The 24,098-nt window shown below is 55.9% G+C and overlaps 1 protein-coding gene across 5 annotated transcripts in view; it reads right to left on the bottom strand.

Moving 5' to 3' along the window:
• PPFIA4 (PTPRF interacting protein alpha 4) overlaps nt 1-24,098 on the bottom strand; it is a 166,261-nt gene that overhangs the window by 86,526 nt on the left and 55,637 nt on the right. For all 5 annotated transcript variants that reach the window (XM_037885111.2, XM_037885113.2, XM_037885114.2 and 2 more), the window contains exon 2: nt 10,102-11,009. In XM_037885111.2, the coding sequence (XP_037741039.1) occupies nt 10,102-10,338 (237 nt within the window). In that variant the 5' untranslated portion in view covers nt 10,339-11,009. The remainder of the gene's footprint in view (nt 1-10,101; nt 11,010-24,098) is intronic.

The raw sequence follows: 24,098 nt of genomic DNA, 5'->3' as shown, positions 1-24,098 counted from the left end.
TGAAGCATTAAGGGAGCTTAGTCTCCCTGGGAAATCGCACAGCAATTCGGCCTTTTGGGGGCCATGGCATGCCAGCGAGGATTAGGAGAACGACTCCAATGCTCTGGCGGCCCCTTGGCAGAGATCGCTTCCCGGGCTCCGACACGTGGCATCTGGGAGCTTCGTGCTGGCGCCGGCCCCGAAGCAAGGGGCAGCCACTCAGTTAGTGACAATCGCAGGCACCTCACAGCAGCGCAGGGAGACTAGATGTAAAGGGATCGCATCTCAGCCCCTGGGAGGGGCCAGGGGACACAGGGGCCCCACCCACCCCCCTACACAGTCCCCTTGCGCCCCATTCTGACCCTGTCTGCATGGGGTGCATCCTCCCATCAACCCCAGCCCTGCCCCCTATGAACAAAAAACACACCCTGACCTTATACACACACAAACTCCTCGAAGAGGCCACCCCCAGCCCCAAACAAGCAATCCAGCCGCAGGGATGAATGCCAAGAGCCGTGAATTCCTGCGTGGGAAGGCAGGCTGCTCGTTCCTCGCAGAGCACATCTGGGAGCGGGCAGAAAACCCAGCTGCCCCGCTCTGGCTCAGGGCAGCAGCATGTCTCCTGCCAGCCCCACACGCCCTTGTTGTTATAAGAGCAGCCGGGGCAGGGCACGGGCACGTAGGCATCTCTGACCCTCCTGCTGAAGCCGTGGCAATCTCCTGACATGACTTGCTAGCCCTGCTGCTGGGGGGCGGCATATCCCAGATCAATATTCCCTAGCGGGGGGATTCCCCTTATTTCCTACTCCCAGCACAATCCTGGTGTATGGAACACAGGTAGCTCGGGCGCTGTGCCCAGCACGCCCACCCGCAGAGAGTGGCCGCTGTCACAGCCGGGAGAGCAGCAGTGGGCCCCGGGGAGAGCCAGGGCCATGCACACCCGGCTGGCTAGGAAGGGCATATAGGGCCTTAGGGGTTTGCTCTACCTGGGAACCCCCAGCCTAATGTCCTGGCTGTGGCCTTCAATGAGCACCCACAAACGCAGACTCCCCCGGCCCTGCGGGTCAATTCAAGCAGCCAGCCTGCCCCCCCTCATCCTCACCTGACCACAGAGCAAGGCGGAGCCACCCCCATGGCAAGCCATGGGCAACCCCCACCTGACCCCTCTGTGAGCCAAGGGCTCCCACTCCTCACCACAGTGCAGGACAGAGCCTCCCCCTCACCTTACTGCACTGCGAGCCACAGGTGCCCCCCCATCTGAATGCAGCAAGAGCAAAGGGTCCCCCTGACCTGAATGCGGTGCCAGCCAAGGGTGCCACCCTCTGAACATGGCACCAGCCAAGGGCCACCATAAACCTGCCAAGAGCCAAGGCCTTCCCCAAAAACGTCACAAGCCAAGGGCCTCTCTAAGTGTATCCGAAATGGCTTGGGGGCTGGTGCTCCCTGGCCAGCAGCAGCACCGAGGCTGCAAACACAGCCAGAGACCCTGGGGTGGGGGCTCCAGCCATCCTGGCATTTGCGAAGGTGTCATCTGTGCCCAGGATGGTCCAAGAGGGGGGTTCTCTCGCAGCCTGTCTCCCCTCCAGACATGGAGCCTGGCAGAGAAGGAACTCTGAGCACCACGGGGGAAATCGGCGGGTTTACCCAGTAGAACTGATGCCCGTTGATGAGGCTGATGTCCCATTTGGGCCCTAAGAGCCCAGAATCCCCCTACTCCAGAATCCCCCTACTCCACCTTTCCCGGGTGGGGAGCCCCGCTTACCTGGTACATGTACATGCTGAAATGAGTCCCATTGGGCAGATGAATCGTTATGGATTTGTCCCCTGCATTCATGCCAGGGAATCATCTCCCGCTGGAGCTGTAAATCCACGGCTCTGCCAGCCTGGGGGGAGAGCAGGCGCTAGCCCCGGGGCGGGGGGAAAGGGGGGTCGGTTAGCGAGACCCAGGGTGCTGAAAGTCCAGGCACGAGGAACCGCTCCGAGCCGAAGGCAGCCGGGGAGCTGCTTCGCGTCGAGCCTGCCTCTCTGTGCAGGGGACGGAGCGCTGGGGCACTGGGAAAGGATCAGCGATGCACTCGGCAGGAGGAGGCATTTGGAGCTCGCAGAAATTCCCCATCTGCTGCGTGCGCTAATCGTTCCCCTTCCCAGGGTCGGAGGGAGCCAGCCCCATGGCTCAGACGGGGAGCCGCGAGCGGGCGCCCGCAGCGGGGGGACCCAGCGGACGAACCCGGAGGAGCGCACAGATGCACAGAGGCCCTTTGCAGTGACCTAGTTTGCTCTGCTTCGCTTGCATGTTCCCTGTGCGGAGACATGGAGGAGTCGGAATTGGAGCAAGAACTGCAAGTAAATCCGCACAGCCCCTTAATCCGGGAGTGGCTGCAGCAGCCTGTGGGGTGGGCAGCCCTCGCCATCAGGGTGACCTGGGATGCTCTCGCTCCAGCTGCCCACCATGGATGGACGCAGCGGCCCCTTGCCCAGCTGGGGGAGAGGGCACGGGGCCCAGGAGGAGTGTGATGGGGCATCACCCCACTCGTGTTTGGGGGCAGGACTTTGTTCAGCGGAGGATAGGGGCGCAGCCTAGTGGGCATCTGTCTGGGCTGGGTCCCACAGGCCAGCTGGAGGTTTGCCAGGGTGGGGAGGCAAAGGACCATGGGGCGCCGAGCTCAGGCAGTCAGCTGGAGGCAATAAGATGCTGTGGTCAGCTAGTCCAGCTCTCGCTCCCCAGCCTGGCATGAAGCGCCCGGCTCCTGCGGGATTCAGGACCAGTCCAGCACCATGGAGCAGGGCCCTTCCCCAGAGGCATTTTCCTGTGTTTCTTCCGGGCATGCAGTACCCACTGAAGGGTGAGAGGTCCCTGTCCCTGCAAACTATGAGCCAGCTGCCAGCCTCCAGCCCCGGCCCAAGCCTGTGGGGCAGCGTGGCCCTGGCTTTATCACACCAGGTTCAGCCAAGTTGCCTCCCCAGGATCTAAAGTCTTTGCTGAGATGGAGCCAAATCCCTGGCGCTGGGATTTCGGGGGCAGGAGGGGAAGGAGCATGAGGGTCAGGCGTCCCGATGCTGGAAGAGAGCCAGTGAGGGGCCAAAATGTCTCAAGCCTCCCGGGCTCCCTGGCAGATCGGTGAGCTCCAGCCATGCAGGGCCCTCTGGCCCCACTCTCCCTGCCCTACACCTTGTGGCCAATGGGTCGGTCCCCAAGCTCCGCTCTCCATTCTCCCCAACGCACCGAGCACTGGTGGAAGAGGACCCATGAGCCTTCACACAGGCGAGATACCCAGGGGGCGTCAGCATCTCTCCCTGCAGGCAGGAGGTCAGAGCCAGGGCTCCTTTCCAGGGCTCCAGACCTTTAATAACTGGGAGCAGAACAGCCCCAGGTGCCCTGCAGAGAGAACAATCCCCCCTCACACGAGCGCTGTAGCAAGCCCCGTTCTCCGCTGGCACCCCCTCCCCTGACCCGCAGGCTGGGGCTGCTCCTAGGCGTCCAGCCCAGTCCCCGCGTCTGCTCCAGCCCAGAGAACAGATGGGCCCATGACAACATCCTGCGCCCTGCTCTGCAACCCAGAGAGACGAGCCTGCGAGGCAGGAAGGGACAGGAGCGTGGAGGCAAAGGGGACCCAAGCAGGCTCCCCCTGCCAGAGCTGGACTCTCTCCCCGGCCGAGAGGCCGAGATCTGAACAGCAGAGAGCAAACTCCTCCCTGCCCCCGGCATGGCTCTGCAAGGTCCAGCCAAACATCCCTGCAGGGGCAGGGCCGTCCCTCCAGCCAGTGCTAGTGACTCTGCAAAGCCCAGCAGTGTCCAGACAGCTGCGCAGCCACCTTGCCGCCCCTCCCTGGTGCTTTTAGTGCCTGTGGCTTCACAGGCAGGAAACCCCTCCTGTACCGCACCAGGTGCGGGCCGAACGCTGGCAGGCGCTGAGCACGCACAGCCCCTGCTGACTGCAGCAGCCCCCAGAGCCGGCCTGGCCAACGCTAGCAGCAGGCCCCCGGGGGTGCCGAGGGTCGCGTGCTTTGAGACCCGCCACGCGCACGGGTGGCTGGGCCCGTTGTTTGCGACTGGTTTGGACAGCGCATCAAGCCGGCTGAATGAGGGACATGGCCCGGCGTTCACCTTCCCCGGGGCAGCTCAGTCCATTAACACCCATTGGACACCCCTGAACTCAAACCCGGCCACGGTTAGAAAGTGACAAGGTCCCAGCTCGGCCCAGGCTCCCCACGGCCTGCGAGCTGTCTGCCCACTGTGCACCCAGGTGCCAGGCACATCCCAGGACCCCTTGCCAGCTGTGCCCTCCAGTCACACCCGAACAGCGCTTGTTTGTGGGGCTCCCTATCCCAATAACTCCCACCCATCCCTGGGATACAGGCATGTTCTATACAGCTCACCATGCTGCGTGGGCATGTTCCAATCCCACCTGCCTGCCCTGTCATCCAGATCAGGCTTACGATGTCCCACGATGCCCCCCAAGGCCCACGCACAGCCCACTATCGCCCTCACACCACGCTGCCCAGGACTCCGGCTATGCCAGAGCACAGGGTGGATCCCAGTGCGACCCGCCACGCTGTCCTCGACACGTCCCGCAACAACCAACCCTTGGTGCTGCCCTTTGCCCGGACACCTCCCGGCAGAGCCGGCCTGCCACGCCGCCCAGGGTGCCAGCTGATCTGGCGTACAGCTCAAAGCACGTGTAGATCAGCCGCCGTGCTGCCAAGAGCTCTGGGCATGAGCTTTCTCGCCGTGAATTTAAATGAAATAACAACAAGCAACAGTAGCCCAGCTGGGACGTGGTCAGCGGGTGAGCGGAACCCAGCTCGGAAAGGGTTAAGCAGCCCCCTCAGCAGGCAGCAAAGGAATCAGACAAACTGACTGAGCAGCTCAGACTCCAGCTGACTGCAGGCCAGTGCCCTTCACCAGTGGAGCAATGGTTCAACCAGATGCCCCCTTCACAGCACCTGCCGGCCGCCTCCGGGAACTTGGCTAGCCTGGAGCACCACCTACCGGCATTAACCGCCTATTGCAATAGCCCAGGCTGCATCCAGAATGCAGCTATGTGGCTTTTCCGCGAGCATCATCACCCCACTGCTTTAGAGCAGCTGCCAGCCACGCCCGAGGGCGAACAGCCTCAGAGATGGAGTCTGGGCAGCGCTCAGCCCCCACAAGAAGGGTGGAGCCCCCTGAGATCAGAGTCAGAGCTGGATGTTTTTGAGGGGTGATCCCTGCTGAAGGCAGGGGTGGGGGGTGCAGTTTTCCAGGCTATGAACTGGTCCTTGCTGCTTCCGGACCACCTGAGAACCTGCCACGTCCTCCTTCCCTCCCAGGTTTACGTGGCCCGAGGGGGAGGTGAGGAGGGATTAACGGTGCGGTGCTGGCAGGCCAGACGCCAGCTCATGCCAAGGGCCCCCTGCCTCAGTGGCCCACTGACAGACACCTGAGGGGCAGTGCGGACCACCAGACAGGAGAGAGCCGTCAGCGAGTGTGAAGGGCTGGGCTCCAAAGAAGGTTGAGTTTCACCGCTCTGTATCCCGCATGACAGAGGAACAGTCCTTGGTAGCCGGAGAAGGCCAAGCCCTGGGCCCCTGCTCTGCTCTAGGATGGGAGGGGAGGCTACTCTCTTGTGTGTCTAGGCAGAGCCTAAGCCACCCCCGAAGGATGCAGAGCACGGCTCCCCCTCCCCATGCAGCAGTGCCCTGGCCGGCCAAGGAGGAGATGCTCTGCTCCCCACTGGAGATCAGGGGAGGGTGAGGTGCAGCCGCCGAAGGACAGAGGCTCCCAGTGACAGGCTGGGCAGAGAGAATCACGCGGAAACGCCGCAGCGGGCAGGGAACAGCCCTGAGACCAGCCAGGGAGCAGAGAGGCCGCAGGCCAGGATCCCCAGCACCCTGGAGCTGTGGCCCCCTTAGGAGACAAGGGTGGTTAACACCCCCACACGCTTCGTAACAGCACCCTCATCCCAGCACCCGAACCAACCCACTGTGAGCCCTGCCTACGAGTGCCCCAGAGAATCCCGGGCGGAGTCCCTCCCTCAGCCTCGGCGGGTGCTGCAGAGGGCACGGCCAGGCCCCCTGGGCTGGACAGGCAGGAGCGGGAGCTGGGCTGGGCTCCGACAGTGCAGGTTGCCACACACGCACGGCAGCAGAGTTCAAAATTGCCCGGCTGCGCTGTGTGGGAAGCGCCCCCCTAATGCCACTACGCCTGGCTTTCCAGCAATTTGAACTTCAACTCTCCCGGCACGAGGGGCCCAGGGCAGAGCTCAGCGCCGGCAACTGAGAGAACAACCAGGGGGGCCTTCTCCCGCCCAACAGAACAGCCATAGATCCACGGACATCGCACGGCATCCCGTGCAAAGGGCGAAATCCGCAATGGGACAGCAGGACCTTGTGGCATCCCCCCAGACCTCCATCTAGACCAGAGCACAGGCAAGGCCTAGCAGGCCTGACGCACTGTCAAGGAGACGCTGCCACACAGATGCAGGTGCCGGAGGGACAGTGTCACGGTCCGTGTTTCTCAGTCGCACCCAGGGTCTGACCGTGAGGGGTGCTCAGCACCTGTGCCTCCCACTGAGGTCACGTCTCAGGATCAGGCCCAAAATAAAGAAAAATAAACCACGTGTCCCCATTGCATGTGTTCAGGAGGTGGAGAGGTCAGGGGTGGGGAAGCAAGGTTTGTGTTCATTCACCTGCCCAGGTAATGCAGGGCCATGGAAGGAAGGCCTACTTCAGGTCAGTCATTGCCCCTCTGTGCCTCAGTTTCCCCATCTGTACAACAGGGATAATAATGCTGGCCTCCTTTGGAGAGCGCTTTGAGTTCTATTGGTGAAAAGGACGATAAGAAGAACCACGTCCCCATTTCCTCTTCCAGGGAGTGCAGAAGTGTGGGGGCCACTGGTGGGGAGCAGGTGAGCAGGAGCCCAAGAGGAGAAGCTGTTGGGGCCCTGTCATGGTGGACAGCCGTAATCTGGAAGCCAGGTACGGACTGACACACACCTGGAACCCAGCAGAGCCAGGACAGCTGGGGGCAGGAACCCCCTAGTGTTCCCGAAAAATCACCCAGGACCTAAGCCCTAGTTGTGCTGTTAGGTGGAAGATACCCTGACAGCGTTTCCGCAGGTGTGGAGCGGCCTTTCCAGCTGACAGAGCCCCGGGATGTTCTAACCTGGCTAATCATGGACCTAATACCCCAAGTTCCAGAGGTGCTGCCTCTGAAGCCAGGGGGAACGGCAGACCCCGCAAAGATCCAGCCATTACACCATTAGCTTGGCTCACCTTGGCTGTCCATTCTGGCACAGTGCCTGGGCTCCAGCAGAGACCGTGCCCTCCTGAGTCGATGGGGAGAGGCCAAGGGGTCTAGTGGTTAGAGCAGGGGACTGGAGACAGGAAGTCTGACAATTCAGCCACTGACCACCGAGGGCAAACCACATTGTTCTCTGTGCCTCAGTTTCACCACCAGCTGCTACCTCCCTCCCAGGAGTGTAGGGGAAGGTTAGCCCATGGGCTTGGCTACACATACGCTTAGTTCGCAGCAAGCTGGGGTGCAAATCTACCCCCACACTAGCCTGCTGCGAGCTAAGTGTCCGTGTGGACCCTGCAGCCGCAGTTCCCCAGTGCGCTTTAAAACTATCCCGCTTTGCAACGGGCCATGCTTTGGAGTTATAACACGCTGGCCCAGAGGCCAGTCCTGCTCCCAGGGCAGGGAACGTGCTCCTGCGTTCCACCGGCAAGCAGCGCTATTGCCCCTTCAAACTGCCCTCTCAGGATTATCCTAAACATCTTGAGGCGTCAGCCAGCATATTAGATCCCCAGTCAGGGGTGACAAGTTCCTCATCCAGCCCCAAAGGTCCAGCCACCCCCAGAGCCCTGCCAAACACACCATCCGACATCAGGGGCGTCAAACACCAGCCAGACCAGCAGGCTGCGTGAGGGGCCACCAGCCAAGGACCTAGCTTTATTTTCTTCCTCCTCAGACCGTGCATATTAACCACTGTTCTCTCCTGCCAACATTTTGCTTGATCTTCTCATTTCTATAACCCAGGATCTGCAGCCAGGACTCACTGCACCGCACACCTCATTATGCCCCAAGATTTAAAGTCATCTGGTGGCAGATGGCCAATTTCTTTTGCCTGGACCAGCAGCCCCCCTGTGTACTGTATGTGCAGTGTGCCCAGCAGAACAACTGCCATCGGGTCATAAGGAGAGGGCCACTGGACTGGCAATCCGGAGACCTGGGTTCTATTCCCAACTCAGTCACTGGCCTGCTGGGTGGCCTTGAGCAAGTCACGTCACCGCTCTGTGCCTCGGTTTCCCCACTTGCACAATGGAGATTAACAATACCAACCTGATTTGTAAAGCGCTTTGATAACTATGGACAGAAAGGGCAATAAAAGAGCTGGGTGTTGATATTAAATATATATTTGGGGCCTACAAAAATTTCCACGAACCATATTTATCTCCCTGACACACCTGCGTTTTTGTGAGACTCTTGCGTTTTAACCAGCCATGTTAATGCACTGAGTGAGACCCCAGGGAGGACGTCTGATCAGTCCGCGGCTCAGGGAGAATTTGGTTAGAATGCTCTGAATTAGGTGCTCAGGTCCCAACACAATGGAGGCAGCGTGGCCTAGTGGACAGAGCACTGGGCTGGGACTCAGAAGACTTCAGTTCCATTCGTGGGTCTGCCCACTGACCAGCTGGGTGACCACGGACACGTCACTTCCCCGCACAGTGCCTCAGTTTCCCCATCCGTACCAAGGGCATAATGATCCTGACCTGCTTTGTAAGGCTCTTTCAGCTCTGTGGCTGGAAAGGGACAGATACCAGCACCAGCAGCTCCAGCAATGCGCTGCAGGCACAGCTTCCCCGCAGGCTGGCGGGGACAGCGGGTAGTGACAAAGCCCTGCAACACCGGGCTCCCGCCCGGCCATGCTCAGTTCCAGCCAGCCCATAGGCTTCACGCTGTTTGAGGCCCTTGATTAAAACAGGGAAACCCTGCCAAGCGGCTAAACCCTCAGCTAGTGGCCGAGCTGGCCCAATGGCGAGGGCAAAGCTGGGGGTCACGGCAGCCAAGTCTCTGGGCTCGTGAGCACAGCTGGCCCCTCACGCCCCTCGCTGCCCTGTGCTGAGGGCGTGACGTGCCTCTGACGCTCAGCACCAGCGCCCTGCCCCGCCCCACCCCTCCCCCGTTCAGAGGAGCGATAAATGGCACTTCGGTGGTGCCCGTGACCGTAGTATCTGATCACCTCCCAATCTTTACCCTCACACTCCCGCTGTGGGAGGCAGGGCTATTATCCCCATTGTACAGATGGGAACTAAGGCCAGAGAGGCTAAGGGACTCACCCAAGGGCACACAGGGAGTCTGCGGCAGAGCAGGGGTTTGAACCCAGGTCTCCCAAGTCAGCGCCCTAACCACTGGGCCATCCTTCCTCGGGTTGGGAAAGGCTGTGAGCAGGAGAACATGAACGTTTGCTCTCCAAACCTCAGTAGCTCCGGTTCAGGGATACACGACCCAAAGCTGGGACCCAGCTGTTGGGACTGGGACAGCAGAATCCGCCCTCCCCACCCGCAGAGTCTCCAGGAGGCCGTCAGCAGGGAGCCACCTGCGCGGGGGAACTTAGAGGCCGGGCAGCGCGGGTCTGAGGAAGGGTTATAATGAACGTGAACGGCCCCACTGAGCGGGCAGTTGGCCTTCGCCTTCAGGGACATCTCTTTAGCCCCATTGAGGCCAGTATGTCCAAAAGGGGCCTCGATTCCCGGGTGCCCAACCTCACCCACCTAACACGTGATTTGCCGGGGTGCTGAGCCACCGTCACTACAGCTGCAGCCAATGGGATCTGCGGGCGCTCAGCACTTTGGAAGTATCAGGCCCAAGGGGTCGGAAGTCAGACACTCGGAATGAGAGGCCGCTTCTGGGAATGTTCTGGCAGAGCTGCATTTCCTGGCTCCATCCTGGCTTTAAGCACCAGGCTGCCAGGTTTGCAGCAGCCCAAACCGGGCTAGCCTGGATGCTCGCTGTACAGCAGTGCTAGCAAGGAGCCTGGAGAAATCCCGGAGACATCTACCCTATTCCCACGGCCCTGCCAAGGTCCCCAGCCCTGGCCCTCCCTCGTCCCAGCAGAGCTCCGGAGCCGCTCTCCTTACCTGCGGGAGGGCAGAATTGAGTTGCCTCTGCAGCTGGTCTCGCTCATGCCCGGTCTCCTGTAACCGACTCTGGGTCAAGGCCAGAGTCTCCCGGGTCTCCCGCAGCGTTTCCAGCAGCTTGTCTCGCTCGTCCAGCATGTTCACCATTAGCTGCTCGAAGTTGGCCTCCGAGTCGGGGCCCTGCTGGGACCCCAGGGGGTCGCCCTCGTTGATGGTGGGCATCACCTCGCACATCATGGTGGTGGTGGTGGCCCGTTTCAGCCACGTGCCAGTCTCCAGAGAGGCCAATTCGCCTCGCCTAGGGGTTTGCTTAGACGACCTCCTCGGGGTCTCTCTTGGGGCCGTAGATCGGTCGGACAGCAGATCACATCGCTACAGCTGCCCGCGGCCCATTGCGGCGATCGTCAGAGACAGGCAGCTTGGGACAGGGTGCAGGCTCCCCCACGCCTGCTCTCACCTCGCAGCCCCGAGTCATTGGTTAAGCTGAAGCTTGCACTGCTGAGATCAGCGTTCCCTGCTCCATGGGCTACCCGGTGTCCTTTAAACCAACAAGGCCCCCGAAGAGACGACCGCCTCTGGCTCTCTGCGGTTCATTCCAATCAGCCACCCAGACAGCTTCGTAGCCCACAGATGAGTGGATCCCATCTGACGCAGCGCATGGGTGCCAGAGCACAGCAAAGCCATGGGCTCAGAGAGGAACGCGGCGCCCTTCCAGCACGCACCCCTTCAGGGACCCGGCAAAGCCAGTAGCCCTAGGAGGGGCTGGGGGACTTTTCACCTGCCTGGGCATGGTGAACGAGAATCAGTCTGTTGGAAGAAATGGAGGCCGAGCGACGCACTTTGCAGTGAGCGAGATACTCCCCAAGCCTCTGCCCCACGGAGCTGCGCTTGCGATCCAGGTCTGTGACCTACGGGAAAAGAGACACAGTGAAACACTTCCCACCTGCGTGCCACTGCTTCCCAGGCTCCTACCCGCCCCATGGCTGGGATCTACCAGCACGCTCCTTCACAAACATCCAGCCAGCACCGAGGCGCGGCATCAGCCCCTCCAGACAGCGGGAGAGCCAGATTAGATTCTCGCTTATAGTACTGGAGCCCGTCCCAAACCAGGACCCCATTACGCCAGGCGCTGTACATTAAGCTTCTCCGCCTCCACAAACGGGTGCTAGTGAACCGCCCTCCCAGCAGCCTCCCTCCAAGGTCTCTAGCCTGCATCCTTATCGCCATGGGATCTAAGTGCAAGCCTTGTAGGGTAGGTCAGGATTCAGGAACCTGCTGGCCCACAGGAGGCCAGCGGCATGGCTCCGTGCTCTCCTGCGCTGGCCCAGGGAAGCCTCGTCTACCAGCTGCTCCCCCCCGCGCTGCGGCTGTACTCACAAACATCCGGGGGGATGTAAACATTGCGTGAAACCAAATCTATGCACACAGGCATCATGGGACCATCCCACACACCAGCCCCACCTGCGTCCGAGTCCCTAAAGTACCAGGCTCTGGGGAAGGGGGAATCTCCCCAGAGAAACAGGCCACATTACCCCATTTCTCCCTCAGATGAAGTGCAGCAGAGGAAAATGGATCCCAGAGAGGAGCTGGAAGGCAGGGTGCTGCCGTCCCCATCTTCAAGGTGCAGCATGTACCTTGTCGGAGTCTGTCTGCGTGCTGGCTGGACTATCCCAGCTCAGTGGGAGCTCTGGCCAGGGACCGCTGGCTCCCAGGGGCTGCAGAATTGGAGCTGCTCCAAGGCAGTTGTCTCTAGCTCCAGCGGCAGGCTGTGCTCATGCTCGGTGCCGTTGGGAAGCCAGGGCTCCGGGCCCAGTGATCAGCCAGATAATTTCCTCTGATTGTCAGGACTCTCTCCCTGTCGCCTGCCTGCCTCCCCCCCGGCCTCTCCCAGCAGCTGTCAGGAGTGCACTGGCAGGGGCTTGCAGCCACGTGGCTGCCAGGCCAAATATAGCAATGATTCACAAAGGGCGATTTGGTGAGCAGCATCTCCAGCCCTGCTCGGGGCAGGTGCCTCCCCCGACTGTACACCAGCTGGGAGAACTGGAGGTGGGCACCCACCTGGGGAATCTGAGACCCAACCCCTCCTCTCTCTGAAAACCCAGGTGCAGAGGGATCCCCTCTCGGATGCACCCCCTGTGCACTGCTCTGAAACCAAGGGGGTGGTTCCTGGCTCGCAGACCGCAATAAAGCCACAGGATTGCCGCTGGCTTCAGTGGGATTGCCAGGAGAGTGAGATCAGAGTCTGGCCCTGAGCATGCAAAGGGCTAAGAGAGAAGGCGAAGTTGCTCCTTCCGTAGCAACCCTTGTAGCCAGTGCCAGGAAATCGGCAGAGGAGAGAGAGCTGCATCTGCCAGCTGGTGGCAACGTACGTCATCCCGGCTCAGACCAATGGCCCATCCAGCCCAGGACCCTGCCGATGGGCTTCAGTGGTGCCGGGCAAGGTGAACACCCCTGCTCCCAAGGTGTTGGCATTTGCTCAATGTTCTGCGGAGCCAGGGGGGCTGTGGACTGGTCACTGTTAAGCAGCGGTCCTGTCCTACATCCGTCCAGCTGCTGCTGGAGCAGTCCAGAGAGTTACTCGGGCTGCTTGGTCACAGCGCCACTGAAATCTGAGCGGTTGCCCCTCTGTTCACACCAAGCGACGGCCGGGCCAGATTTCAGCGTGTGACATTGCGAGCTCACCCTGAGATCTGGCCCAGCCTCACCTCTGTCCTGCCAGAGGGGCAGTCAGGCCGAAAGGTACAAATCTGTTCCTGGCCCGTGGCACTCAGGCGTGTCACCAAGACCTTGATTCCTGGCAGCATGGGCTCATGCGCTGGGTGGGTAAAAGAGGGGAGACTCTCGAAAGGGATGAGTGGAGACAGGATTCCTGCCAGGGTTTGGGGGGGGGGGGGGAAATTACCTATGATGTCGCCTAATGCAGCACAGGGGGTAAATTCCCCTCTGGACCCCAAGACAGGCAGTTACAGCCCAAAGCCTGGATTTTCAGTCACTCCTGGTCCTGCACAGTGGGCCTCAGCTACTTTCATCCAACAGACCCCTTTGCACAAGAGAGATCAATGGGACACCAGAACTGCCTGGCAGGATAAGATCAGGGGTCCATCTAGTCTACAGCTTTGTTTCAGAGAAAGGTGCATGGAACCCCCTTGTAGAGAATTATGGAACAACCTGCCACGAGCAAGAATTTCTTTCTAATCCCTGGCAGTTAACGGTTGGATTATGCCCTGAAGCAGGAGGATTGATATCTTTTCTGATTCTTGTATCCTGCCTAATGTAGCTGGGGTGTTCTCATTACCCACAGAAACATCCAATCCCTGCTTTGAATCCTACTAAGCTCTTCGCTTCTAGGATATCTTATGGCAATGAGTTCCACAGATTAGTGATGTGCTCCGTGAAAAAGTATTTCCATTCATCAGCGTCAAGTGCGCTGTTTTTCCAATTTCACGGAGAATCCCCTTGTTCTTGTAGGAGGAGAGGGTGCATAGCAGTGCACTCAGCCCCCTGCTGTATTGGGCCCTTTGCCAACCAAAGGCCATTTTGAGCTTTGACCTCAGCATGGCTGTGTAGCTCTTTATATTGCTCACTGCTCTGCAATGGCTAATTTCTTTTCGGGTGCCCTTTTAAAGGGACAGTCAGAGAGATAGAGGTGGAGAGAGGTGGGGGCAGAGAAGCAGAGGCAGATGAGTAGTGGTGGAGGACAGAGACTGAGGGCCAAGGGTGGTTTTGGCGACTCCCTTTCTTCCCCCTGGCAGGTGGACATACCCTGCTCTGCCCCTCCAGCTCTGATGACTCTGGGCACGGCTACAAATCTTCTTTTCAAAATACTAAATCAGCTGAACCAACATTAACTAAAAAGCAGCAAATTGATCCCAAGGGGGAAAAAAATGGTTGATAAAACATAGCCTAGCCTCACTCTCTCTGCAGAGGCCTGGGGCTTTAGTGGGGCAGAGAGCCTGAAACACCCCATGACATCAGGTATCCGGCAGGTCTCTGCACTTAGCCCTGAGTAAATAGCTTGTCTGTGCCCTGGAGCCTGAAATCAATAGCTCCTGCACCATTAGCCAAGAGAGGAGGCAATTCGAGAGAGAAGACACTTCCTCCTATGCCCGCCCGTTCCAATCTAACAGTCCTACACTGACGCTTCCCCGCCATCACCAATGCTCTGTCCTTCCTCCTGATGCTGCTCTCGACACAGGCGAGGGAACTAAGGGTGCGGGGGTTTTGCGCGGTGTCCCGGCTGCTGGCCCCGCTCCCAGGACTCTGCTCCCGGCCTGCATGTGGGGTCCTGGCTGCTGGCCCCAGCCCGGGACTCCACACCCAGCCTCGGCCCCCTTACCCGATCCGTGTCCCCTCTCCCGAAACCACAGCCCTGCTCCCGGCCCCAGCTCTAGGGGTGGCGGAGGGCGCAGACAGAGGTAAGCGGGGGGAGGCGCAGCTCAGCCCCCCCCCACTCTAAAACCCGTTCCAGCTCACTGGCTCTCGGCCTCCTCCACCTATAGGGAACAGCCTCTCACCCCGTTCCAGCTCACTGGCCTCCTCCACACTGCACCGACAACTGCATCACTCCCCCCTCTGCCAGCAGCACAGCGGAAGGCAGGGAGCAGGGGGGCTGGAACAATTTGTATAGTGGGGGTGCTGAGAGCCATTGATCAAACTGCAAACCCTGTGTATAATGGAAAGCCCTTCAAGCCGGGGGTGCGGCAGCCCCCCAGCATCTAGTGCCAGCACCTATGGCCACGAGGGGTGTCAGGAGCAAAGACTCATAAGGGATAGCCGGTTGGGCTTTTAGGTTGACCAGCTGGCATTCACCTGAACCCACCTGGCTTATGGAAAGACATGACTGTCTTTTTACACCCCTTATTAAAAACACTTCACAATGAAACCAGGATGGCATAGCACCAAAACTAAGCTATTATTAATACCGTTCAGCTAAACTGCCAACAAGCCATACAACCAGCCAATCAAGGGCAAATCCGTCAGTCAGTCTCAATACTGGTTTGGCATTAAGTCATCAAATTAGTTAAATCAAATGAACACTAAAAATAGCCAACCCTTCAAAACACTAAAGCAGATTTGAAGGTGGTGGCTTTCCATTTGGTTATCATTCCAACTAAAGAATTCAATCACACCTAGAGTTTGAATCCAGTTAAGTAGCTTAATACGGAAACCAATTGTTTATCGAATACCTGGAGCACAACCTCAGAGTCCATTCTAAAGCTTCCTTCGTAGAATTCAACTCATGCAGCAGCTAACCCTTTCCTCCCGCAACAGAGAGATTATAACGCAGACGTGAACAGAGCACCCATGAGAAGCAGAAGTTTGACAACTTTTGTTTAGCAGAAATGACAGGTGACAATTTCAAATCTCTCAGAACTTTTAAACACAGAACAAAGCGATACGTTCATGGCACGCTCACACACACACACACACACTAGGGTTGCCAGGTGTCCAGTTTTTTACCAGCACACACCAGCCATATCAAAACACATACTGTTTGCTTGCACTCAGTTTACTAAGTAATCCAGATCGTTCTGTGCCAGTGACCTGTTCTCTTCGTTATTTACCACTCCCCAATGATGTGTCATCTGCAAACTTTATCAGTGATGATTTTATGTTTTCTTCCAGGTCGCTGACAAAAATATTTAATAGTGTAGGGCCAAGAACCAATCCCTGCGGGGACCACACTGGAAACAGACCGACCTCCTCAGTGACGATTCCCCATTTACAATTACATTTTGCGACCTAGCAGTTCGCCAGTTTTTAATCCAGCGATGATTGATGTCATAAGTAAATGTAAAAAGAAATCTTGGTGATTTGCATTGTTCCTTGGTGTAACTGCTAAGCCTCACCCATCACGTATGACAATTGCTTGCAGGCCTGTATTGGTGCGTTCAGTACATGCCTAGATCTTCGGCTGCATCTACACACAGTCGATGAACTGTTGACTGAATACTGACGTGGTCCTGGGTAAATGAATAAAGTGTTGATAGGTTAAGAGTAATCAAGTGTCCAGATCTGAGAAATACTGTCCAAGATCAGAGTAGCAGCCATGTTAGTCTGTATTCGCAAAAAGAACAGGAGGACTTGTGGCACCTTAGAGACTAACCAATTTATTTGAGCATAAGCTTTCGTGAGCTACAGCTCACTTCATCGGATGCATTCAGTGGAAAATACAGTGGGGAGATTTATATACACAGAGAACATGAAACAATCGGTGTTACCATACACGCTGTAAGGAGAGTGATCACTTAAGATGAGCTAATAGGAAGATGACGAACAGTCGGGGGAGGGGAATAAACATGGGGAAATAGTTAACTAAATACAATTAACTTAGGCTTGAATAGAGACTGGGAGTGGATGGGTCATTACACAAAGTAAAACCATTTCCCCATGTTTATTCCCTCCCCTCACTGTTCCTCAGACGTTCTTGTCAACTGCTGGAAATGGCCCACCTTGATTATCACTACAAAAGGTTTTCTTCTCCGCCTCCCACGCCCCGCCCCGCTCTCCTGCTGGTAATAGCTCATCTTAAGTGATCACTCTCGTTACAGTGTGTATGGTAACACCCATTCTTTCATGTTCTCTGTGTATATAAATCTCCTCACTGTATTTTCCACTGAATGCATCCGATGAAGTGAGCTGTAGCCCACGAAAGCTTATGCTCAAATAAATGTGTTAGTCTCTAAGGTGCCACAAGTCCTCCTTTTCTTTTTGTCCAAGATCATTGTAAGAGTTGACCTGAAATGAATCTAGCATTAACTCAGAAAGCAAATGCTCCCAGGACTCAATAAAAGGAGTTCTCCTATTCAATTCCGTTCTAATATTGGCTAGAACACTTATCCAATTGCAAATCTAGTTGGTTAGACTTCAGCTTTACAAATCTATCTTGTCCCATGGAGAATTAATAAAACTGACCACCCCCACTTTCACACTTACAAAGTTTGACGCAAAAATCCTACAGAAATAGCTGACTGGAAAAACCAGTCACTCAATATCCATGAGCAAAATTAAAAATAACTTGGGTTCAGTTCCATCATGTGCACTTCCTTCTGAGAAATGAGGCATTTTACAGTCATTTTCCTATTTTGGAACTAGTCCATTGGTTAAGTGGCTTATTTTCTGGAATCTTCATCTTCATAGAGAAAAATTACTTTAAAGCCTATTCAGATGAAATCCATTTAAGAAATAGACTCATAGACTTTAAGGCCAGAAGGGACCATCGTGATCATCTAGTCTGACCTCCTGCAGGCCACAGAACCTCACCCACCCTCTCCTGTAACAGACCCCTAACCTCTGGCTGAGTTACTGAACTCCTCAAATCAGGATTCAAAGAAGTCAAGTTACAGAGAATCCACCATTTAAACCTGCAACTGACCTATGTCCCATGCTGCAGGGGATGGAAAAAAACGCCGAGGGTCTCTGCCACTCTGACCTGGGGGAAAATTCCTTCCCGACCCCAAATATGGCGATCTGTTAGACCCTGAGCATGTGGGCAAGACCCACCAGCCAGACACCTGGGAAAGAATCCTCTGTAGTAACTCAGAGCCCTCCCCATCCAGTGTCCTGTCTCCAGCAATTGGAGATATTTGCTGCTATCAGTCAAAGACCGGCTCCATGCCCTTGTACGCAGTCTCATCACACCATCCCTTCCATAAACTTATCAAGCTCAGCCTTGAACCCAGTTAGGTTTTTTGCGTCCACTGTTCCTATAGGGTCTGTATTCCCACAGATGCTTTATCTCTCATAGCCGCATCCGCTGGTTTATACTGCAAGGTTCCCCAGCGTATGGCACTCCTTGTGAGTAAGATGCCCATGGGCGGCGGGGGGAAGCCAATGAGCAAGGAGCAGGCCAGCTGTTTCTGTCCCAGTTAAACAGGGAATGCTCAGGCCATCTCGTCACACATGGGAGAGGAGAACATGGAGCCAGGCAGCTCTCCCAGATCTTGGCCGGACAAAAGGACAGTTGTTTCTTTAACGTTCATCTGCTCCTAATAAGCAGCTCCAGCACTACGCACCGACTTCCACCACACAAGAAGAGTCATGCCCGCCTGCCCATCTGACACCAATGACCTGTGCCCTTGAGAGAGTCCGGGGTTTCCCTGGGAGCTATGGGTAAGGCGGTGAGTCTGTCAAGGAAGTCATGGATTCTGGGACTTTCCAGGACTTCTGCAGCGACTGGTGCAGCTGGCCCGGGGGCCACCTGAGCAGCTCGGGTAGCCCCTGGGCCAGCCACACCAGCTGCTGCTGGGGCAGATCTGAGAAATACTACTCCGCGCCTCCCCCTGCCCCCGAGCACCAGTGGTAGCCTTGGGCTGCATCCCCGAGCACCAGCGGCAGTCCTGGGCCTCATGCCACCACCCCACCCCCAGCACCTGGGCCGCCCCCTACCCCAAAGCACCCAGGGCACGCCTGGAGCCCCACTCCAGAACACTCAAGTTTTAGCCAGGGGTATATAGTACAAGTCATGGACAGGACAGGGGCCGTGAATTTTTGTTTATTGCCCATGACCTGTCCGTGACTTTTATTAGAAATACCCATGACTAAATCTTAGCCTTAGCTATGAGTTATGGTCCCTGAAGCAAAGAAGTAAGAAAGAGAAGCAGCCACGTGTTCCCATGTCAGCAATCTAGGCTGATTGACCCTTTCTCAAGGCAGCTGCCAGTCAGGGGAAAAGCCCAGGAGAGTATCCCCCGAAATGCGCCCGCTGCAGTTGGAAGGATTTGCTATGAAATTGTTTAAAATCATTTGAAAAATCGGTGAACTATTTCCGGACAGTATGCTAACAGCGCCCCAAGCCTAACGCCACGTTAAATGGTGAAAGCAGGCATCTGGGTGGGCCCGCTACTCCCCCACCTCCCCCCAGGAGGCCAGCCAATTCGTGCCTGACCCCAACGCATCCATCAAAGGCTATGGGAATGGTGCTTCAGGAGGGTATGCACACTGGCCAAGGAAAAAACCGCATGCTACCAAGAGAGACCCGGCCATAAATCTGACTGGAGCTGTACTCAGGGCAAAATTTATCACAACTGCAAAGCGAAGAATCGCTTGGCTAAGCGGGAAAGTTACAGGATAAGCAGCGAGCCACGGGCTGACTGAGAGCATCAGGTGACCGGGCGGAGGACACCCTCCCCAGTTCTTCTAATGCACCTCAGTCCAGACCTGCAGCACTTTGTGCCACTCTAATCCTGGGTCCCCTCCTAGCTCTCTGTTGCAGCCCTTGCTGCTAACCGCTGGCTGGGCCTCTCCTGCCCCACGCAGTTCTTAGCAAGAGACCAGGAGGCTGGCTCACTTGGGGGTCTGTACAGGAGGAGCCTTGTTACAATCCTCAGGGCTGAGTGCACCGCTCTCCACCTTTCGGTTTAACCTTTCCTAGATGAATTACCATACCAGAGCCTGGCCTCTTTTGACAGGGGCAGGAGAGGGGTGCTTTGGTCAAGACTGGATTCCACAGAATGGGATCCATATAGGATCCGGTGCGGGGCTGGAGAGGGGGGTTGTTTGTGTGAGTGGAAGGGGACAGAGATGACAGATGCGGCCCCTCCAGGGGAAGGAAAGAGATGTAAGAATTCAACGCTTCCCACCCCTCGCCCTGGGATCTGTCTCTCCAGCCTCCAATTTCACGAGAAGGCTGCTAAAGTTTTCCCCGCTTACAGCCCAGTTCCACTTCCCCGTACGGGGCGCTTCTCCCTCAGCTCTCCACAAATTCCTTCTTCCAGTACACAAATCCAGGCCAGTGAGAGACGGCGAGGTGGAGTAAGGATGGCAGGGCCATAACAGAGTGGCAGCCAGTTTATGGCAAATCCTGGCCTGGTGTGAATGGATGAACCCCAGGAACACTGCAGCTGCTGCGTGTGGCCTGAACTGGGCCATGGGAAGGGTTGGGAGGGCACGGGCTTCCTCAGCTGCCGCTGTGATACTCACAGCAAATACCACTCCATTGCTCCAAGGAAAGGCTTGCCCATACACACACACAACGGCCCAGGAAGCCTTTGGAACCCCCCGCCACAAGATGCCATGGAGGCCCAAAGCTTGGCAAGACTCAGAAAGGGTTTAGAAATTTCTGTAGTGATGCAGGAGGCCCAGAGAGCAGTGGGAGAGTGCCTGAGGGGAAATATATAAGCTCAAGGCTAATTAAGGCGTAGTTCCCTGTAGACTAGGGAAGGTGGCTGCAGATTAATTGGAGCACCTGCAGTCAATTAAGGCCCTGTTAGGAACCTAATAAAACCCCCTGAGTCAGGCAGACAGAGGAGGAGGAGGAGGAAGAAGAATGGACTGGAGCTTGGAGATGTATGGAGAGATTTGGAAGACCTGAGAACTGGAGTAAGGGAGACCCTACCCAGCAGGACAGGGAGACTCCCTTCCCCCCCCCATCTAAGGACCGAGGGTAACCCCACCTAAGGGGGACGACAGTAAGAAACCAGCAGGGGTTGAGAGGGGCTGGGACTCAGAGCGAGGAGCAAAGCCAGTCCCCTACCCCGCTTCCCTCCTCTACCACCTTCCTGGGCTAGTAGCGGGGCCCTCTGCACCCAAGAGCAGGGGCAAAAGGTGGCATCTTAGCTCCCTGCCAAGAAAAGTGCAGGACCCACCAAACTAAAATCGGCCACCTTGACACACGGTGAACAAGAACAGTGAACGCTTAAAACCAACCAACCCATCCTGAGAATGCAGGACAGGGCCTAACCCCTCCTGCTTCAGGCCTTGTGCCACCTACTTCTAACCATGGGAGTCAGGAGGATGCTCGTTCTCCAAGAGAAACAAGGTGGGTAAAGCAATATCTTGTATTGGCCCAATTTCTGCTGGTGGAAGAGACAAGCTTTCGAGCTACCCAGAGCTCTGCTTCAGGTCTGGAAAGGTATGCAGAGTGTCCCAGCTCAACACAAGTGGGACAGATTGTTTAGCATAAAGGGAAGAACACATGACTCGCCCAAATCTTCCCCAGATCTGAAGCAGAGCTCTGTGTAGCTCAAAAGTTTGTCCCTTCCACCAACAGAAGTTGGTCCAATAAGAGATTCCCTCCCCCTCCTTGTGTCTCTCATATCCTGGGACCAACACGCTACAGCACCACTGCTCTCTAGGGGCAGATTATCCCGAGGGCTCTACCAAATTCACGATCCATTTTGGTCCATTTCATGATCATAGGATTTTTAAAATTGTAAATGTCATGATTTCAGCTCTTTAAATCTGATATTTCACAATGTTGTAACTGTAGGGGCCCTGACCCAAAAGGGGGTGGGGTGGGTGGGTGTGTGTGTGTGTGGGGAGGGGAGAGTCACAGTATTGCCACCCTTACTTCTGCACTGCTGCCTTCAGACCTGAGCCCTCAGCCAGCAGCTGCCACTTTCCAGCTGCCCAGCTCTGAAGGCAGCGCAGAAGAAAGGGTGACAATACCATGACCCCTCCCTGCCCCGCAGCTCCCTTTTGGGTCGGGACCCCCAGTTTGAGAAACACTGGTCTCCCCTGTGAAATCTGTACAGTATAGGGTAAAAGTACACAAAAGACCAGCTTTCCCGGGGGAGATCAGATGTCACTGTCCATGATGTGTTTTTCACGGCCATGCATTAGGTAGGGCCCTCCCGATAACAGCAGGTTTCTTCCCCTCTCCTTCAAACCAGCAGGTACTAGTGGGACACACAGCTAGCTGACCACTGGCATGGCAACTCCTCTGTTCATATGCACTGTGCAGTTTGGGGTTAATGGTGTCAGAAGGGGATCGGATTGCCGGACAGGAGCTGCCCTGCCCAGGCAGGATTTGATGGCTCTGCCGCTGTACACTTTGAACTTCATAAGGGTGCTTGAGCTTTTCCAGCATGGATTTACAGACTTCCACGGATTATGTCCATGAATGCTGGGCACCGCCCTGCTGAGGATCCTCCTCCGAATCTCCCCCCGCTACACAACCACAGCCCCGTGGAGAGGATTTAGCTGACTTCGCCAGTGAGCGTGATAGAGGCGGCTCTGTGCTTTCTGTGCGTACACCTCCAGTCATCTACAGCTCATATGTGCATTAAACAAATCCTGGCACGTTCTAAGGCCTGGCCTACATAGAAAGGTTAGGTCGACCCAGCTACTTTGCTCAGGGATGTGAAAAAATCCACACACCCCTGAGTGGTGTCGTTAAGCCAACCTCACCTCCAGTGTAAACCGCGCCAGGTTGACAGAAGAATTCTTCTGCCAGGCTAGCTACCACGTCACGGGGAGGTGGATTAACTCCAGAGACGGGAGAACCCCTCCCGTCGGCCTAGGCAGGGTCTATGCGGATGCACTACAACTGTGCTGTGGTAGCATTTCAGATGTAGACAAGCCCTAAATCATACTAGTGTTGACAGAGGAATAAGGGGAAGCAAAGGGCTGGATTTCGGTCGGTTATTCAGTGCTGCTGTATTACGGCTAGCTTTAATCTTATCCGCAAACACTGGTAACGCATTTTGATTCTGAACCGTGACCTTTACTAAATGACAAAACATGCTGCTTGCACCACGTTAAGATTGCCCAGTGAGAGCTCGTGCCCTTTCCATCGAGTTCAGCAAACGCAAACAGCTGAAACCCAGCAAACGCAGAGGGAAGGTAAATGCCCACACCACCTTAACTCTGCCCCCCTGGAGCTGGCAATAGCCACTGGGAAGTAGCCCCATGCACCCAGCTGCATTCCCTGGGTTAGGGGTAGCTGCACTGAATGGTGGAGGAACAAGGGGGAGCAGCTGCTGTGAATGTGGTATGAAGAGAGCTGGGAATTAGTTTGAGCAGTGTCAGATCTCGGGTAGCGATAGGAGGAGACCTGGGTCTGACCCGAGGAAAGAGGTGCAAGTGGATCCTGAGCTTCCAGTCTGCACCATTTCAACTCTGAATTGGGGTGGGGGTCAGAGCACTGGGGACTTACCCGGGCATGGTCAGTAGTGAGGAGCAGGCTGTGGCTTTAATGGTGGGAAGGGGAGACATGCTTCCAGATCTCCCTCCCATTTCTCTCCTGGGTGGGTTTTCAACTTCAAAGTTGCTAGAAACTGTGAATTTAAGGATATCCTGTTTGGCCTTCACAACATCCTCTGGCAAGGAGTTCCACAGGTTGACTGTGCATTGTATGAAGAAATACTTCCTTTTATTTGTTTTAAACCTGCTGCCTATTAATTTCATTGGGTGACCCCTACTTCTTGTGTTATGAGAAGGAGTAAACAACACTTCCTTATCTACTTTCTCTACACCAGTCATTATTTTATAGACCTCAATCATATCCCCCCTTAGCCGTCTCTTTTCCAAGCTGAAAAGTCCCAGTCTTATTAATCTCTCCCCATACGGAAGCCGTTCCATACCCCTGATCATTTTTGTTGCCCTTTTCTGAACCTTTTCCAATTCCAATATATCTTTTCCGTAACCTGTGCAGAGCCACCCAGACCCCTTGATATGAAGGTAGTTTTCCACGTGGTTAGTCTCTCTGTCTGCACATGCTCAGTGTTACGTAGGCAAGTGAGCCTTAGTGGGCCTAACTGGGGAAGCAAACACTTGAATTTTATTGCCCCCAAAGCACTGGGGGGTGTCAGGCGCTGGGGTAACCCTCAAGCCTTTGAGATCATGGTGCAAGGATCTGAGCCCTGGTTTCATCTGTATTCACGGGCAAGAAAATGTTGCCAGATTGTGTCAAATCTTAAAAATAATAATAAATAATAATAATAAAATTTAAAAAATCTCTCTCAGGCACCCCCTGGCTCACTGAGCATCCTCCAGGCAGCACGGCAAATTTCAAGGAAATCTGATTAATGGTACGGATTTGAGAGCACTTATAACATTCAAGCTTTCACGGAAAGCCTGGTCTCCAATTATAGCAAAGCAACCGCCCTGCTGTAGTTAAGGTTGAGACATATCACTCGCGATGGGGTTAACAGCAAATCACAGTCTATCAGATGCTGCTCTTGGAAATACCTTTAAAAATACCCACTCCCTTTCTCAAATGAGGAACGGTGCAATCATCCACCCAGCCAGGTGTGAGCTCTGAGGGCAGACATCCC

This window comes from Chelonia mydas, chromosome 21, assembly GCF_015237465.2.
Source record: "Chelonia mydas isolate rCheMyd1 chromosome 21, rCheMyd1.pri.v2, whole genome shotgun sequence".
In the NCBI taxonomy this organism is placed as follows: Eukaryota; Metazoa; Chordata; order Testudines; family Cheloniidae; genus Chelonia; species Chelonia mydas.
Note: the sequence above shows the minus strand (reverse complement) of the source record. Positions and strands in the feature narration are given on the sequence as shown.